A 19,959-nucleotide genomic window follows, 5' to 3' on the forward strand; every position below is an offset into this window, starting at 1 on the left:
TCACTAAGTTGCTTTGTTTTGAATTGCCATCACAAATATAACATTACATATTCAATATATCGCCCAGCCCTACTACAGACAGAACAAGCTGCAAGAAACATCTTAAATTAGGAGCCATGCAAGAGGAAGTACGAGGCACCATGGGAGGAGACCGCACATCTACTTATGCAACGGGTCCTCGTCCTCCTGTGGTGCATGTGTACCAGTTACACAGTCTCTGGCGTAGTGTCAGAGGAACACACGCAGCACACGCGTGGGGTGGGCGGAGCATTCATGCAGACAGTGGAGTGGGAGGAGTCAAAGAAAAGAGTGATAGACGCAGGCAAGGTTGAAAAAGAAAGAGCTGGGCTGAACCGGGCCGACACGGGCCGGGAGCGGGTCCAGCTTCCGGTTGTGCTGGTACCTTTGGATCTGGGCCAGGAGGAAGCAACTGGTGGGGGTCGTGTGTTGGGGGCTGAGCGAGCTCAGGTTCGGGCTGGGGGTCGGGAACGGGGACGGGGCTGTTAAGGGAGTCGGCCTGAGGGGTGCCAGGCGGCTCCTCTGGGTTCGTACCCGCTAGTGGTGAGGTGGGTTCGACAGCAGGGGACGCTGCTGCCGCTGCAGAGGGAGGGGGCGGCGAGGCCAGAGCGGCCTCGGCTTGCTGTGGAGTACGGGGCAAAGAGGTTACAGACACACGCCGCCAACAGCACCAGCTACAACTAGCAGCTACGACCATCAAAACATCCAAACTAGCTCACATCAAGTGTGTATCAGAATGAAATAGTGTCTTTAGCTTTACAGGAAGCAGAAAAATAGGTAGTGGTCCAGTCCTGCTGCATATGAAATTTCAAATATTATTGGGCAGAAAATTAAGGTTTACATTTCAACATCCCAAAGGAAGGTAAATGGCTTTTGTTGTATATAATGGGTCATTTCTACTATGCAGTGCATTTTCACATTCTGACCATATATACTCGTATAGTTTTTATATTGAACTCGTAGGGGTGCATATATAGGTTTAATTGGCAATTAATTAAAAAAACGTCCTGTGTCCTCAGTGTCGCTTTTCATCCTGTCAGTTTTCTGTATATCCTAATGACTAACGAAGCCCTAAAGACAAACATTTTCCCTTTAACGGTTGCCTAACCCTCTGGACCTCTTCGTTTAGGGGTCACACTTGGCTCCTTCTCAGCCAAAAGTGACCGAAGCCTTAAAAATAAAAAAAAACTTATAAAATGTGTAACCACCTGTATATATAAATATATAGAGAGGTTTGTGTTTTTTTTAGACATCATTTCTTAATTTTATTAGGTTTTGAATTTAGATATACATTTAGACATTCTAAAAGACTACTTTTTGTCAAGGTTTAGATATTTTTTGTTAAATAAGTTATGCATAGATCTTTGCTTTATGATTACAATCAAACATTCAAATGTTGGGTAACACTATTTTACAGTGTCCTTGTTACATGTACATGTACCATAGTAATAACAGTAAATTATGCATAATTACATGCAACTAACCCGCAACCAAAACCTAATCCTAACCCTATAGTAAGAACATGTAGTTAATTAATATTACTCAGTACTTAAATATATAATTACACTGTAACAATGACACCCCAAAAAATGTAACCAAAGTTGCCAGAAAGGAAACGCATGGTAAGCATTTTTGTTACTCAGTATTTGATCATTTAAAAAGGCAGCGGCTATTTGCACTAAGTGAAAATAGCAACTAGATTCTATTTATACCAATTATAAATAGCAAATAGATTCTATTGATTCTATAGATGCTATTTACTAAGTGAAAATAGTGATATATTCTATTTACACCATATAAAAGTAGCAGTTCTTTGCAATATAAATAGTAATTACATGTAATTTATACTTTATTTTGACAGATACACACTATTTGCACCTCAGCATTGTTGTACATTAACAGGATGCAATAATAACAGTGTAAATGATTACATTTATTTAAATTATTAAATGGATGCCGCCTTAAAGGGACAATAAAAGCCCTCCCTACACCTACCCCTAACCCAACCCAATAAATGCTTTTATTATTATTAAACATTTCCACATTTTCCACATTTCCACATTATTTCTTTTATTGAAAGAAAATGCCTTTCCGATGTGATTTGTGATGAGAAAAGAGAGAAGAGCGAGCTCTGCAAAAGGCGGATTCGAACCCGTGTTGATCGCATCAAAACAATGATCCATTAGCCATACACTTTACTGATTGTGCCACTGAAGACGTTGAATAACAAGCGTATTTTAAAAATGCTGTTTGGCGGAGTTTGAGCGAATAGCACTTGCCAACAAGGCATGCTATTTGCATTTGGTGTGAATAGGCACTCCGATTAAAAAAAAACTAACAAAATAAGGAATGGACAGCGATAATTATTCACTGCTGTGTCCTAAATATCTGGCCAAGTGTGACTTTTTTTGTTATTGACCCTTTAACCGAATCATGTCCGTGATTTTTGTGTGCGTGTTCACATAGCTAATGCGACAAAAGTCACTAAGTGTCATCCCCATTCTGATGAAGCAAAAAAAAAAAAAAATTTTAAGTGCCTGAGTGTATTTTATAGAAATGCTTCATTAAATTACAAACCAAGTGTATTAATTTTTTAAAGATTAGAGTTCAAAATCACTGCATAGCAGAAATGACCAATGTCACCCTAAAACTTAGAGAAGTCACTCTGACATGAACAAAGTAACCAACAAACACACACACACACACACATAATGGTACTCCTATTCTGTACCTGCTGAGGCGCTGCCATCTTAAACCCGGCCGGGTCAATGCGGTTAACTGGCTCTGGTTGCGGCACAGCATGCTGGTAGCTCGGGTACCCGGCTGCGTCCTGGATGACCGGCGGGTCCTCTCGGACAGGTTCGGATGAGCGCGTGATGGCAGGCTCGCTAGGCAGGCCCACCTCATCGTTCATAGTCTCATCCAGCTCCTGGTCGGTGTAGGCGCCGCCCTCCGTATCGGTGTCTTCGTAGTCGGAAGTGTGGCGGCTGTCAGTGCTGTACATGCTGTACTCGCTGCCCGGTGCCGAGAGGTAGGAGAGGCGGTCGTCGTGGATGTCAAGGTCATCGTCAGGAGCACCATCTGCCTGCAGACGGAGAGGGGGAGGGAGGGATGGTTAGGATGAGTTTGATGACCCACAACAGTGGAAATGAAATGATGGATGGGTGAGAGCGGAAACCAATGCACATCAAACGCCTTGCACTGGACACCGTGCAAAAGCAGGAATGAGCCTCTCTGCTCTGCTTTCTGCTCTAAAAAGTTTAACAACTATAATTAATTATAATTATTATTACACCGCTACTAACCAAATAAATAAACGGACATGAAATATTGTTTTAAGCGGAAATTATTTTAGGGTTGCACAATACATTGGTACCATATCGCCTATCGTCCAGTATTAGACATTTTTTATCATATCAGATATATATCAGCTGATACTTGCATTTGGATTTATTAATATATATATATATATATATAATGCTGTCAAAATAAAAGTTGTGACACTTATCAGACAAACCAAAAAAAAAAAGTCTTGGAAATAAGTCAACAGCTAATTACAATTAAAGTTATCAAAATGTATTAATTCAGGTGCTGGCATTTTTAGTGCTGTCAAAATAAAAGTCCCCATTCTGACACTTATCAACCAAAAAAAATGGAAAACAGCCTAGTTGATGTATAGGTTGACCAATATATATAATTAGAGTTTTAAAATTATAATTTTTTCAGGCTTTGATGGTTTTAAAATTATAACAGAATTATAACAAAATATCGGTTGATATATCAGGGTTGGTGATATATACTGCATGTCCACCTCTAATTACAATTACAGTTAGACAATTAGTATCTATTAAATTATACAGTGTAACTATAGAAATATATTTAGCCACAGAATGACCATGACTGACCAATCAGTATCAAGTATTTCAAACAGCAGTACAGTAAGGTATTCCATAAGACACACAAATGGGGGTGGGGTTGAGTTGAAACGGTTGCTTAAGTCCCCTCACTTAAGGTGGTTGTGTCGCCTAGATATCTGGATATTGGGATGCAGAACTGTAGAGAAACTTACCTTGCCCTCTGAGACCCAAACCAACTGGTTCTGCTGCTGCTGGATGGTCTCTTTCAAAGCACCGTACCACCCGTCATTCATGTTGTTCATGTTAATGGTGGCTAAAAAGAAAGTAGAGTCGCAATTAATTCTGGAAGCAGATCACAACATTATGTTAATAAACTAACCACAACTAGTGCTTGCTTTTAAAAGTGGAGGTAACATATGACTTAAAATTTCAGTCTGTTCCTCACACAAAGCTACTTAAGACTAGGTTTATGGTCCTTTTGCATCCTTTTTGAAGCTTGCAAAAGTCACAGGCCTAATTCACTTTCATTATGTGGACAAGAGTGTCTCGTACATGCTTCAAAATACTTCTCGTACATGATGTTTGGGTCTACTCACTGGTGAAGAGATGATGGTTGTTCTTTCTCAGTTTGAGAGCACGCTCATACAGCTTGCGGGCGCTCTTCCTGGACTCAGAACAGAGCCTGGTCCTCATGTTCTTGACGCCCTGCTTGCTGTCTGGATTCAGGAACACCACGATGGGGTACCACTGAGCGTAGTTCAGACGATCCACCGCGTTGGGGGTGATGTCCAGCACGGCATGTTTGTCCTAGCAGTACAAACAGAATCATGAAACACCGGCCGGGTCTTTGCTCGCGAGCTGAGCAGATGGAAAGCGGGATGGCAGTTAACTAAATTATCCGAGTCCATACTCACTCGGTCAATGATCTGTTTAATGGTATGGAGACGGATGATTCCAGAGCTGCGCTGGTCTGTCCCCGCGTCTCTGGGTTCACTCTCTGAGAGGAGAAGACAGGTTTATACAGATTTACCCTCTGAATAATAAAGGAAAAACGGCATCAAATCTCATTACACAAAACTCACTTGCAAGTTCAAAGAGGTCAGGCTCCTCTCTCGCCAGTTTCTCTCTTGCGACGTCCGCAATAGGCCCGAAAATGACCACTGGCCTCAAGAAACCAGCTTTTATGCAGGAGAAACGACAGGTTAACTAGATTTCTACAAATATGCGGTCCTTCAATGTAAATCTATCAGATTATTTCCTGCAAACATCGACAGACAAGCTGAAACTGATTAGCAAAGCTTTAAAAATAGATGTCCAAACCACAAATAACCATAGCAACTAAAAGAAGGCTATAAGAGCAGGTGGCGTACCTTCTCTAAGAACAACTCTTTCATAAGCTGGGAACTTTGTTTGGACGGGCTGAGCAGAAAGGTCCTCTCTGCTCTTCCTCAGGTTTCGTTTGGAGCTACGGAGGCCTCTGAACCTCCAGAAGTCGGCCCGATCCCCTCCTGGAGTCTTTGGGAGAGTGTACTGGACACTCGATAGCTGCTCAGCCCTGCAGAGGACACAAAACATCCGTCCAAACTTGATCGACTCACCACATCAAAGAAGCATGACTGAATGCAAACGGCTTCAGTACCTATTCTTGTTGGGGATGATGCCTCGCTCCACCTCCTGGTGGTTCTTGCCAATGCGGATGGCGAGCCAGGAGCCCAGTTTTCCATTGTAAAGGGTGTCAACCACTCTAAAGACCTCACCCTTGTTGAAGCTCAGGCCGTAGGGCGACTCCTTCTCATACTCAAAATGGGTCCTGATGTAGAACGAGTCACCTACGTCGGACTCTACAATGCGCCGGTACACTGTGAAGCAAATATATTTTTATTATTATTATTTAGCAGTGAATGGTGAGATATTTTGCTAAATAAAATGATCCTGCCAGAAGAATTGTGTGATAACTTTATGATGTCTGTATCATCTCGGTGAGTTTTTATGAGGTTTTACGCATGCGCAGGAAGTTAAATTTGGCATGTCCTGACGTTTCAGTGTGGATGAGAAACTTTTGGAAAACGCTAGTGTGGACGGCAAGCGAAAACACTATCTGGATTAATGTAGACGTAGCCTGAGATAGGAAAGCTAACTGATTAATTTACTAGCTTAGTATAGAGCGAACTGGTTAAGAAAAGCCGTTTTGATTAGCTAGAATGACATATGATTGATTATTTCTGATCAAACATTGAGATTGGCAAGCTAAGCATAACGGTAACTGGTTAAAAAAAAACTATTTTTATTAGCTAGAATAGGATATCATGATAACACACATTTTTGATCAGGCATTGACAACTTCCTTAGCATAGCACTAACTGGTTACTTACAAAACATTAAAATAACACTAAGTTCCACACATTTAATCAATTAGGCTTTATCCATGAATATTTGATTGGGTGTAATCAAGCTAGGTTATGATATCATTGGTTAAATTATTTTGTCTTGGTAATCTTCAATGAAAATACATTAACATGCTTGTCCTCTATTGCTACTTTCAATTTCTGCCGATGTCACTACCAAAAAGCTATTTCGGCATTGTTGTAACAAACTCAAATAAGTTTTTGTCCCAAGACCTGACAGATCATCCTCACCATCTTTCTTTTTCTGGGCTAAGATGGTGACCTCCTCTCCTTTGGGCAGGTCCAGCAGAAACAGCACTGCCTCCTCACGGATGATGTTCGCAAAATCCACATTGTTTACCTGGGAAGGGTCAGAAGAAAAGCTAATTAGAACAACAACAACAAAACTCCTCTCTAAAGGGGACTAATGAATGGGCAGAAAGTTTCAAGACTGTTGTTCTTGAGACAGGTTTGTGAAATAGTGTGATCGTGTGGTGGGCGGTGAGGTCTCCGAGAAAAGGGAAAGTGACAAATGTTCTGAATAATGAATAAGCATGTTGGAAAAACCCAGCGAGGAAAAGAAAGAGGCTGCGTTTGGCAGCGAGGTGAAGGAAACCAACGTCACCGGGGAAACCATCCTGAGAGAAGGCAAGCATCTTCACACACTGAGCTTTAATGCCATCGATACAGCACAAGAGGGACATTTTGGAAGGGGGAACCGCCATAAAACTAAGACTGCCATTTAAGAGCCCGTAAACAGAAGGTTATAAAAGCCGGGACACCAAATCTCCCTTCACCCACAGGCCTTTAAGAGTCCCACTCCAGTTATTCATCACAAGAGCTAAACACCACCACAAACATCTTCAGGCTGAACTGCTAAGAAACTAAGAAATGCAACGGCTTGAGCACAAACCAAGCAGGTATCAAAATCAGAGAGAAATGCACATTCACACACACAGCATTAGCATGAAGGCTCTGCTGCAAAACATTAAAGGTCCCGTTTTTCGTGTTTTTTTGAAGCTTTGATTGTGTTTACAGTGTGCAATATAACATGTGTTCATGTTTCGCGAGTAAAAAAACACAGTATTTTTCACACAATTTACTTATCTGTATACTGCGGTCTTCACTGTCCTCAAAACGGCTTGAAAGATTTCCCTGTTCTATGAAGTCCCTCCTTCAGAAACACGTAACGAGTTCTGATTGTGCCAGCGGTTCCCGTGTTGTGATTCGACAGCAGCTTAGCACACGCAGAGCGCACGTTACCGGAAAGGTCACGCCTCTCACCATAACGGGGATGCATGCGCTCAATGATCTCTAAGTACAGCGTCCCTGGGAAAGCCAAACAAAGGTGACTTGACTCCGGGATGAAAATAACAGCGTCTCGACGACATGGCAACAAACAAACTATACGAACGCAACCGAACGCAACACTTCCTATTCTCCACGCGGGAGCAACAAGACCACGCCCCCTTTTTCGCATATTCTTGTGGGCGGAGGTTAGTCGACATACTGCTCTACTGACGTAATTAAAGCAGGATGTACAGGGATGTAGTCCTAACCAGCCGTTCGCTGTAGGCTTTGAAAGGGAACTTCTGTTAAATAAAATATCTCGCTTGGCATTGAACTTTGAGCTTTATAATTTTACAGGTATTATTTATGCTCTAACAGCAACATTACACACTAACTAAAGTTTGAAAAATGGGATCACGAAGAACAGGACCTTTAAGCTGTCTACCTAAGCAACATTTTCAGGCATCTCAGGCCAACCTGACGTTAAGTCAGATCCAAAAAAATGGGCAGCAAATGATGCAGCCTCGTTTAATATCTATTGCTAGCAAAAAGTCAGCATCACATGTATTTTTTGCAGATGATTCTGCTGTGAACTCTGCGGTAGAGTCAAAGGGATTGTATATTATAAATAAACTACTTTTGTACAATATTGAAAATGTAGCATTAAGGTTCTAATAGGCCAATAAATAATTATTTTACCCATTTATTATTACAAAAATGGGTTACACTATTTTAAGGTGTCACTGTTACAGTGTAGTTATATATTTAAGTACTAAGTAATATTAAAATCAACAACATGTACTTAGTATGGGTAGGATGGTTGGTTGAGGGTTAGTTGCATGTAATTATGCATACTTTACTGTTATTACTATGGTAAATACATGTAACAAGCACCCAGTGTCACCCAAAAATACATTATATTATTGTAAAATTGGCTCAGGAAGTATTTTTCCCATTCATTTTTTTTATACAAGCCTTTAAAACATTCTTTAGTAAAGAACTATGAATCAAACGAATCAAAACTACAAATGCGTGCTTATCTTTATGAGGGAATGATCTACATGAAGCACTGAAGTAATACAATCACAAACAAAAGTTCAATATCAATAAAATATTCATATACACTTCAATTCAAAAGTTTGGGGTCAGTAAGAAAATTTCATCAAGACCGCATTAAAGCCTGCGTATACTTCATTTTCCGTGGGCCGCTTTGTCTCACACACAGTTGAGTGCACAAGCCTTTGGAAGTATAATACTTTTTCCGTTCGGCGCACACACTATCTAGTGGACTTTGTTTTCAAGTGCTCAAGTCACTTGAACATGCGCTGTTGTTTCAGGGTTTCAACAAAAATATGTTTTCAACATTGATAATAATAATAAATGTTTCTTGAACAACAAATCATCATATTAGACTGAAGACTGGAGTAATGATGCTGAAAATTCAGCTTTACCATCACAGGAATAAATTACATTTTAAAATATATTGAAACAGAATCCAGTTACATTTAAGTGTAATAATATTTCACAATATTACTGTATTTTTCAAAAAATAAACGCAGCCTAATGTCAGCATAAGAGACTTTGGTTACACTTAAATCTTTATTCATAATGCGTTTAAAAAATATGTTTAATATATTCATTATACCTTGTAATCTGCACCTTATAATGCATTTTATGATCTCATGAATAATTGTTAACACATTATAATACTTATGTTATGCCTTTAGAAAGTATAATGCATTAAAACACATGACAAACAACCAATTTCAGATGTAATCAGGAACCCATTTTAACTGTGGTAATAATGCATTATATTTGTTCATAAATAATTGTGACACATTATGAATACACTATACAGAAAGGCTTTGTAAAGTGTTACAGAGACTTCAAAATATTATAAAACCCACATTTTTGAATGGTAGCGCATTTATAAATATACACATACATAAGTTGTTTGAGAGTGAAAAGAGACCACCTTTTTTTTTTTACATCATTTGCAATGCTTCATGGGAGTGGGCGGTTACTGTTGAGTTCTTCTGCCATAGCTCTTGCTTCCACAGTGACTGTCTAAATGCTGGATCACTAGCAACCAAAAGTACAGCACCCTGATGACATTTAGAGGTAGCTGCCTGTGTAGACAGCTTTTGTTGACTTTTTGAAGTAATTAAACAGTAAACTCACCCTGAGAATCTGGTCTCCCTCCTCTAGGCCCTCTTTAGCAGCAGGACTGTCCTCCAGAACTCCCGCCACAAATATCCCGACGTCATTCCCACCAGCGAGTCTCAATCCAACACTCTCGCCCTTCTTAAACTTCACCAGCTTCATGCTCGGCCTGAGGGTGGAAACACAAACACACATCTTAGGACGTTTAAATCTCAACTTCTTTGAAACAGTTTCAGGTTTGGGCAAGTTGGCGAGACGCACCGTAAAATGCTGTCATCATGTGTGACGCTGGGCACGGGGGCGTCTGCCGGACTAACAGGCAGGTCCACGTCAGGCTGGCCGGGTTGAGCGTACACAGGCTTGGGCTCTGAGGAGATCAAAGCACATTGAGTAGCTGAGTCAAATACACACACACACACAAAAAACTGTCACCACAGGAGCGTGTCGCACACTGGGAGGTCAGAGACGCCCAGCGGGACGGAGCAGGTGGGAAGACACTGTCACAACTGACAAACTCCCGCTGGTCATCACCACCTGCGCACAAACACAAGCCCACATGCACAGGGAGAGAATGTTCGATCACAGTGTATCCATGTGTAATGACCTCTGACCTGGCAGAGGGGGGAGCTGTTTCTCTTCTCTGGCTGCGCTCTGCTCTTTCGGCATCTCCTCCACCATCTTAGCAGGTAAGGGAAGCGGCCCAGCCTTTGAGATCCTGTCTTCATCACGGCTCCTGTGACTGTGGGTGTACAAAAAAAGGACAACAAAGAGCAAAGCCGTTAGAATCCCACACAGGAAATATCATACATTGGTAATGAGTAAATGTCATGATTTACTGTAGTAAGTCTGTGGATGAATCATTCTTTGAAGCCGTTTCTTTTTAATGATTTGGTCAAACCGAAATGAGAAGCTATTTAAATCAGTGGATTGTGTGTGACAAGTTTGTCTGAGAGTAAAACAATAAGGGGAGTGATATGTTTGAAGCATAAGCAATGCAAAACTTGGAAGAATCAATTCTCAGAATGAGTCTTCTTCAACTTAACAGCCTTAAAACGGGTTTATCTGGAACAAATACAATCAACTAGAGTGACATCAGACTCCAAGAACTACATTTACATGATGTACAACAAAAACAAAAAAAACACCCACTGATTTGTAAAAATGTATCGAAAGTAATGTAGACTTTTGCCAGTGTTGAATAATGAATCAGTTTTGAATGATTCTTAGTGAATCAGTCTTTTGAAGTAAGTCATTAGGGTCTTAACTAGAGTGACATCAAACTCAAACTTCATTTGCATGATATACTACTAAAAAACACTGATTTGTAAAACTTATGGACAATCATATTGACTCTTGTCACTTTGTTCTCATCATTGAACTCATCGTTCTCATCGAACTCATGAACTCATCGTTCAACGATGAATCAGACTTTTGAATTCATTGAAAGAGTCTAAACGAACCGAATCTCTGACATGAAGCAGACTTCCCAGATTGATTTCACTAACATTTTACAAAACTTAAACTATTGTAACTTAAATACGTATACTCTAATTATTATAACTCAAAATATTACTATTTACCACTATTATTGATTGAAAAAACAGACATTTTGAATTTAATGACGACAAACGAATCAGTATTTTTTTTTTTTTCTCATCAAAGCAAATAGTCCAAACAAACCAAATCACTAAAATGAATCAGACCAACTTTACTGACCGGGATACACACACAAATATCATATATCTGATAATACAGATCTAAAAGATCAGAGTTTAAATATAGACTTCTTAAAAAAAAAACACATAAAATGCCTCACGTCTGTAAACACTTCACTTAACGAACACTTTAAACGAATCACTTTGTTAACTGATTCATTAAAACAGTCTAAATAAAAAGGTAGTCAAATGAATCACACATCAAATTCACTTTGACAGCTAAACACCTTTTCTCCAAAGGCCACAAACATTCTCAACACAAGTACCCAAACGCAGAGGTGAATGCTTGGCCAACGAAGTGTGTTAACGTGCAATCTTGTGTTGTTGTGGCAGTAACCAACCTCAGTACGATAGAGTTACCTTCAAATATCTGTGCTATTAAACCAGAGGTCAAGCATTGAACTTTAACTTGCTCGAAAAGTTATGACAGTAGTCAACCTGAAAGTTTACGCAAATGCCCACTATAGTAGTGTTTGCGTTCATGTACTTGGTAGAGTATGTTTCAGGCCGTTAGTGAATGTACATCAATAACACACCTGAAAATATACGATACAATGTGGAATGAGATGAGCTTTGTGCTGTTCGGTTAAAGCTTTTGATGATTAATGCATGCTCTGCTCTCAGCAGGACAACCAAAAACAACACCGCTTTTTCCACACTATCAAGCCTAAGCACACAACCCATAAAACACTGTTTACACTGAAAGACAAATGGCAGATGAGAGCGAGGTAGATGGGGAGAGAGGGAGGACGTTGTGTGGCTAGGGCAGCTAGGTAGTCTTGAAGGTCACAGCTGTGTTTTGCAGCTCCTTTGTTGGACTATATTTAGCGCAGACCATCTGATCTGGAGTAATGGAGGAGACAGAGAGAGAGAGAAAGAGATGGCAAAGAGAAAAGGACTCCAGGTGCAACACCGCTATTGAGGCACTCCAAAAATCGGCACATGGCCAAAGATGACGGGTCCTGCCCGTGACCTTTATTGTCACGGTAAACAACAGCGGGCGACACCCACGGATTGCAGAAACTCTCCATCTTTGCAGGACCGGGCCGCCACATGTGGTCCTGTTTTATTCATGACAATGACGGAATATCTTTCCCAGCAATAACGGTGTGGCTCAATAAAAAGCCTTGGCTGGTGACATTGAGGATAAGTGTGTGGCGTAACGCACTATACCTCAAAATATTACAGACGCCATTGTGCACTCAAAGGTCTTTACATTTTCTCTTGTAGTTAGTTTTATGGATTATAAAAACTGTATTGTGTTGTGGGGGTGGCACTTATTTCTAAGAAATATAGCATTCTGATTCAGGGATGTAAGTGTAATATAGACCTTCCCTAACTGGTTTTGCATCAGGACCTACATTTTACATTAGACATTAAGTGCCGACCCAAAAATTAGTGAACAAAATGTCCTTAAAATAAACATCAAAATGAATAAGCACTACTAGTTTTGAGAATGAGAGCATGTCCATATTGGCATCTGCCTGATTTGGCTAGCGTCCACCAAGTGCCCAACGACTTTGTGCCAAAATATCAGAGTCCGACTGAACGTTGTAGAGACTTTGACAGCAACATACCATTCCCCTACCTTTAAGTTGATAATCCTATTTATTTTGTTGCGAAACACTGGTGTAATTCTCTAGTTTTTAACCGAAAGAGAAAATGGAGGGAAGAACTTGGCAGGACTTCTTAACATACTCTTTCCTCTTTGTAAACAGACTGACAATCCGGGCTGGTAAAATCAACCATGAAAGCAAGAGGAAAAATGTTGGATCTTATTCATACACAAGGTTCAAACCAAGGAGGTCTATAATACTTAGTTATTCAGCAAATGCCATGTGACTAATCACTCTGAAACGTCATGATTAGTCTGACTGGCTGATGGCAACACAAGGACGTCCACAGATCCATCTTTGAGACATAAAAGGTAGCACACAGGCAAAAATATAAATCCATTTTGATTTATATGTATGCGTCTTCTCTTATGTTCTCGGTGGGACAGGAAGTTCTGCTTCAGGTTGTCAAACATCCCAGCTAACAGTGAACAGTCTCAGAACTTTGGCTAACGTTCTGGCACGGTTCTCTAAGGCCCTGTTTACACTAGTGCGTTTTCATTTTAAAACGCATACATTATGCTACGGTTACGCCTGGCGTTTTCGAACATCGAAAACTGAGACTTTTGAAAACGCTGCAGATCCCGTTTTAGTTTGAAAACTCAGTATAAACGGACCAAAATGGAGACTTTTGAAAACGAAGAGGTGGCTGCCCACATTAAACTACCTATTACTATTACGATGCTTTTAGATTACATGGAGACGGAACTGCATGCTTTGCTGACTTTGTGGTCCTTTTAAGCAGCCGTTGTGCAGTTAATATCATGGTACATTAAGGCACTTTATGGGTGGGTTGCACTAATAAGAAATCTTTAGCCTGTCGTCAGTTCATCCCGATCAGCCCTTTAATTCAAACGGTCTTTCTACATGGTTAATTTGTGTTTAAAATGAAGTGGTGCAACACAACTCAATTTAAAATAAAACCCAGATCAACAAATACTAAGTGTTAAACTTTGCTTAATTTAATCCTTATTGGTGCAACTCAACCTATAGAGTTTTTATGGATTGAAAAACTGCAGCAGGTGCTGTATTTGGATCACAAGTGCCCAAAACTTGCATCTTGTTCACATATTTTAGTTTTTAAGATGGACAATTGACAGGCTCGTGCTGCAGTTCTATGGCTGTTTTGCCCTCCAGGGCTCCGCGCTGAATTACGAATAAAAAAACTGGAGATTTTGAATGTTCAGAGAGCATTTGCATTTTCATAACTTAATAGGAATGTTAGAAAATGTTCTTAGAACATATTTTGTTAGTTGGGAAACCTTTGCAACACAGTGCCATGCCCATTCTGACACCATTCCACATGTTCACCCCCCCAAAAAGTTGGAAGAAAAATTTGCCTCCTTAATGGTTCCAATCTATTAAACCTGTTGGTTCTCAAACCAGGAATTCAGTGATGTTCTTCTCAGAAAAACTGTACAAAGCAACAACAATATAGATTGAGAGGCAAAAAGGCAGCTGCCTAAGCTTTCAGCACGTGGCCTCTGTCTTCACCGATTCCAAATTTTTACGCACATGGTGCAGGTGGTTCTTCAATCCTATTGGACGACTTTCAAGGATGGCTGGGAGAGCAGATGTGCCTGTAATACCAAGAACTCTCTAAGGCAGAGAACTACTACTACAGACGATGTTAAAAGCAGCATGTTTTCGCCTACACTGCGAAACTGACAGCAGCAGCCCTTCGGTGTATTTGTACGTTACCGACAGACACCCCTATTTTTATTTTTTTTCACTCACCAGGAAATGGGCAACACAGCTGAGACCAGCTCTGTGAGATTGAATAAGAAATGAGAATGAATGGAGGGATATGTTTGATGGATAAGCATGCTGGGATTATGCACACAAACCATTACATTTCCTGTACCCAAGTTGGCTTGTTGAGCTTCATTCCCTTAGCTAGGTTTTGAGTGACGTTGAAATGATGAAATGAACACGTCAAGTAGTGCGCATAAAAGAAGAACACATTTCAGCACACGTTGGGTTACACCACTTTGTGAAGCGCCCACGTCACATGCTTTAGTGCAAAGCTCACAAAAGCGTTAGTTTGGTTAGCTACGTTCGGGACGCTGCGTTAACCGGACCCAAAAACTTACACTGGCCGGGTTCTCTGAGTCGTCGGCCCTGCGGCCCTGATTCAAAACAAGAATCAGAAGACACTTCATGAACACCTACAAACCTGAGGGTCTGTAAACATGTGTGTAGTCAATCCTGGCTTGTGTGAACTGTGAAGTGTGTAATTTCTTCTCCTAACAGGGCTCCAGACTTTTTTCCTGTTGGTGCGACTAAATTTTGTTAGAGGTTGCACTGACCACCACGGTGCCCAACTGATAAGCCATTTCTGAAACCTCAAACAGCAAACGAAATGAAAGCGGAATGGACCTGCGTTACTCGTTTAAGCTGCTCTGTGTAGACGGTTTTATCAACTCGGAACAATAATAGACAGCGCAAGCTCATACACGGGCCGATCTCCAGTGAGAAAGCGTTTGAAATCACCACAGAATTAATAACATCTTTACTGCGAGATCTAGTGGAAGCGTTCAGCGCAGAATTTTCTAGGGGTGCTCCGATTGATCGGCAACCGATCTCGATCGGTCGATAATCGCTTTGGGATGATTGATCGGCGGTCTCTAAAAAGGCAGATCTCATGCTGACGACACATAAAACCCGTGCCTGCCATGAGAGCGAGGGCATGATATGCAGCGACACCGTCTCATTCTCTTTCCAGCGCGGGTAAAATAATTATAATGCTGAAGGTGAGGTACAATTCATATTTCTACATTAAATAACTTGCGTCTCACAGAAAGTTTTCAAATGACTGCGTAAGTTCACAAACAGCGCGAGTGAATCACCGCGTGCGCGCGCTCTCTCTCTCCCTTTCAAAATGCTCAAATGGCTTCATATCATCGCATCTGCACTAAAATCAAGCTGCACAGTTGACAGGATTTGCCACTGTTGACAGGATTTGCCACTTGCACAATCGATGCAGTGTCGCATCGTCACTAAAGTTTACCATTTGCATTTATTTTTAAGTCTTGCCAGTGTTCAAACCAGCACTCGCGCGCTCTCCAGACCGTGAGCGCGCGCCCACACACACACACACACACAGGCCATCTCACAAAAAGCTTGCGAGAACCAATTGCGGTGAAATGGTCAGATACACTCAAATGTATGTACTAAATGACCGTCTTGACCAGTATGCACGTAAACCCTGTCGTGACTCGCGAGTGAACGTTTGTGCAGCTGTAACCGTATCCGTGTTCGCTCTTAAAGTGACAGCTGTCGAATAAACTGCTGCTGTCTCTGAGTTTCTCTTTGTCTTGTGTTGTTTGATGAACCTTTATGACACTCACTGCTCTTGAATATCTAACTTTTGCAACCTTAAGTGTAAGGATTAATCTAATTTAATTTATTCAGGGAAGACCAATATTAATTTACATTTGATTTCTTATTAAATGTCTTTAGTATTTCTTATCTCAATACTAATGTTAGACCTACCTGAAAATTTGTCTTTAAAAACAAAAATGCACTGCATTATCAAATATTTGGGTGAGATAATTATATACATTTATTATATACATTTATTTATATGGCCTACAGTAGCCTCATTTTCTAAAATAAACACTTGGTGGTTCTTCAAGATCTTGACTCTAGCCTATTTCTACAGTTTTTTTTCTCAATACAGTTAATTTAGAGTTAGTTCAGGGGTTTCAGTCCACAAATCACCAACATTCACCATGGATTTAATGTAGTAACACCACATGGTATTGCGGCAGAAATAGCGGCAGGTTTTGTTTTTGTTTTCACATTATTCATCTCAGGGTTCGTACAACCTTTTGAGAATGAAAGGCACTTTTCAAGGGCTTCACACTTTTCCAGCACTTAAAAGCTCTTAAGTTTTTCAATGTTATTTTTAATGTGATGATTTGTAAAAGGTTTAAAGGTGTAGGCCACTTAGAAAAAAAAGACCACTATAACCAGTAGTTGGCGGCAGAGGAGCACGTATTAGCAATTTCCACTCCTTAAAGGTGCAGTGTGTATTATTTATGAGGATCTATTGACAGGAATGCAATATAATATACATAACTTTGTTTTCAGTGGTGTGTGAAGAACTTAAATAATGTACCGTTATGTTTTTATTATCTTAGAATGAGCCATTTCTATCTCCATACACCGCGGGTCCCCTTACGGTGAAATCGACATTTTTGCGCCGCCATGTTTCTACATTAGCCCTAAACTGACAAACTTCTCTACAGAGCGCTAGTCACTCTCTGCTGTCTCAGACGACGAAATTTATGTCCTGTGTTGGCCACCGTAGCTTCTCTATGTGCTTCGAAAGGGATGGGTGAGCGTTGGGTTATTGCAATTCACCACCTCACCGCTAGATGGCGCAAAGAATTCAACACTGCACCTTAATAGATGTAAAATTAGGACGTCACAAAGTAATTTTATCTGAATATCAATTCAATCTCAGTGCTTCACTGTTAAATTTCCAATAAACAAACATGTTATATTATTAGTAATTGCACTTATTAGCAAAACAATAGTGATTTTATGATTAAATTAAATGATAAATTTTCCTCCAGTGCAACCAAATCAGGTGCTGGCACCATCATCTGTAGAACTTAGTGGAGCCGGTGCCACTGCTCTCAAATGTTAGTCTGGAGCCCTGCCCTAAAACATTTCCCATCTGCAATTCTTCAGAAAACAAAAGCCAGCCAAACAGTTAAAGTTGAATACTGGGCTGCTCAAAGCAAACATAGCATATTTTCATAGTGCCAGAGAGTTTCACAAATGACCTACTGAAGCTTCCAAGTATTTGAAAGTATTTTACAATCAAAAAAAAAAATTACACACTTCACTTTTAAATTTAAGATTTCATTTAGGAGGATGGCACATTTGCAGGGAGATGAAATTCCTCTCATCCTCTACCGCTGTCACACCCTGGTTTATCTATCTAGGACACATCCAATTTACAGGAGCGTTTTGTCAAGAGCTGCAGCACCGTCTGACAGAACCTTTTTTTCATATGCCTGTCACAAGGCTGTTCTCATATCAGCGGTGAGCAGGCCTGTAACTTCAGCTCTTAAAGTTCAAATCTGTTGAATCTTATAAAAAACCGGAAGACTTTAATAATGAGGGGGGGGGGATAAAAAGACTATTTGGAGATGATTTGGCATCAAAGCGTCACGTGAATCAGACCTCTGATTTCATTTGCACCGAAACATGTTGTGTGGCAGCAATGGGAGAAAAACAGAAAAGTGTTCGGACCTGCCATTGCTGATCTGTGGCGGAGAGTGTCTAGAGTGGTCCGAGGGCTCCGAGCGCCGGTCCGGAGATCGAGAGCGGCTGCTTCTCTTCCGCTCGTGGGATCGGTTGGAATGATCCGAGGCCACGGAGTGGATGTCTGAAATATCTAACACAAAGATCACATGATTTCACACCATTACGTGTTAGTTACAGTATACTAAGTCTAAAGGCTAAATTATTGCTACTGGGATATTCTATTTTTCCCTAAAATACCCTATAAATAAAATGTATACATTTAGCTTAAATTTAAGTTTGGTTTTTTCAGTTCTAAATTGTATTTCAACTTAAACTTGTTTTATTTCAGTTAGTTGCCAAGTGAACATTTCATTTCTAATTTGCATCTGAGTTTTCCGTTTAAGTTGACATTTATCATCCAATATTTATCAATTATTTTATTTTCGCTTTATTCTTAATTTTAAAAGTTTCAGTTTTAGTTAACAGCAACAACACTGCTTAAAACAAGAATTTGCTGAAATAACACATTTGGTAAATAAAATGTAAACTAAAATGAAAATATAAAAGCTAAACACTAACTCAAAATAGTAATAAATACTAATGTATATAAATAATACTAAAATAAGAATTAAAATACTATTTAATAATAAATGGTTTTATCTAACAAAATTGTGAGGTTTACACTTAAAAAGAACTTATTTGTCAATAGGATGAAGATATATTCACTAAAACAATGTCACACAATTAGCTTTGTTTAGATTTTTTACTGTAAAAGAAAATGTATTGTTAACAAAACCTGCGGATAAACTGATATTCTAAAGAATAAATAAAACATCTATTTATTTGGTAGGATCTCACGACTGCTTTGTGAATTAAAATTACAGCTTTCTATCTATATATAATCATTATTAGCAGGTAGAATTGAAAATAATAAATCCAATCCACTTTGACTGGTAGGCGTGTGTGTGTGTGTGTTGTATAGAGACTCTCTCACCATCCCTGTCAGAGGCATTAGCTGAAGGTATGCTGTCATCCATGTCAGGGATATTGAGCAAGGTCGCCCTCTCGTCTCTCTGCACCACCATCTTCAGCTTGCCCTTTGACCTCTCGATCAGTTTCTTAGCATCGATCAGGGACAGATTCTCAGTCACAGTGCCATTAATCTAGATGCAGAGTTAATAAAATGTAAAAAAAGATGCGAACACTGTCATTTATCTCCATTAGCAAATGTCTGCATTCTTTCATAATTCCTCACATCACTAAATGCCTCGCTTCGGTCACGCTCATCACTTAATACACTCCCTTCTCTCTCTCCATCTGTTTCCCCTCCACTACAGGTGGTAATTTATCTTACCTTGAGCACCACGTCTCCCTCCTGTATGTTTCCGTCTCGGGCTGCCAGGCTCTCGGGGGAAATGTCCTTTACGAAGATGTGGCTGGCCAGGCGAAGCCCGTATTCTGCTTACAGAGTAAACCGCAGAAACACATACACAATGTTAGCATATGTTAGCTATAAAGTTGCTTTTTTTCCTGATGGAAACCTGCACACCCAACCCTTTTTCCTGTAAAAAATGACTAACTTTGATTTTCAGCCCCTAAGGCCAAGCAGCCACTGCCGGCTGGTTCCTTCAGTAGTGGGCGGGAATCTAAAAAGAGA

General features: G+C 40.2%; 1 protein-coding gene across 7 annotated transcripts in view; it reads right to left on the reverse strand.

Annotated features, from left to right (window-relative positions):
- tjp1b (tight junction protein 1b) overlaps positions 1-19,959 on the reverse strand; it is a 176,807-nt gene that overhangs the window by 15,114 nt on the left and 141,734 nt on the right. For 4 of the 7 annotated variants that reach the window (XM_079809267.1, XM_079809271.1, XM_079809273.1 and 1 more), the window contains 17 exons: positions 19,883-19,948; positions 19,657-19,763; positions 19,297-19,465; positions 18,309-18,453; positions 15,134-15,169; positions 10,324-10,451; positions 9,974-10,079; positions 9,731-9,881; positions 6,512-6,620; positions 5,515-5,734; positions 5,246-5,430; positions 4,958-5,053; positions 4,790-4,872; positions 4,472-4,682; positions 4,088-4,188; positions 2,750-3,103; positions 404-640 (listed from right to left, as the gene is read on the reverse strand). In XM_079809267.1, the coding sequence (XP_079665393.1) occupies positions 404-640; positions 2,750-3,103; positions 4,088-4,188; positions 4,472-4,682; positions 4,790-4,872; positions 4,958-5,053; positions 5,246-5,430; positions 5,515-5,734; positions 6,512-6,620; positions 9,731-9,881; positions 9,974-10,079; positions 10,324-10,451; positions 15,134-15,169; positions 18,309-18,453; positions 19,297-19,465; positions 19,657-19,763; positions 19,883-19,948 (2,504 nt within the window). The remainder of the gene's footprint in view (positions 1-403; positions 641-2,749; positions 3,104-4,087; positions 4,189-4,471; positions 4,683-4,789; positions 4,873-4,957; positions 5,054-5,245; positions 5,431-5,514; positions 5,735-6,511; positions 6,621-9,730; positions 9,882-9,973; positions 10,080-10,323; positions 10,452-15,133; positions 15,170-18,308; positions 18,454-19,296; positions 19,466-19,656; positions 19,764-19,882; positions 19,949-19,959) is intronic. The other 3 variants (XM_079809268.1, XM_079809269.1, XM_079809270.1) reach the window with 3 other exon arrangements.

This window comes from Gobio gobio (genome assembly GCF_949357685.1).
Source record: "Gobio gobio genome assembly, chromosome: 25".
Taxonomy (NCBI): domain Eukaryota; kingdom Metazoa; phylum Chordata; class Actinopteri; order Cypriniformes; family Gobionidae; genus Gobio; species Gobio gobio.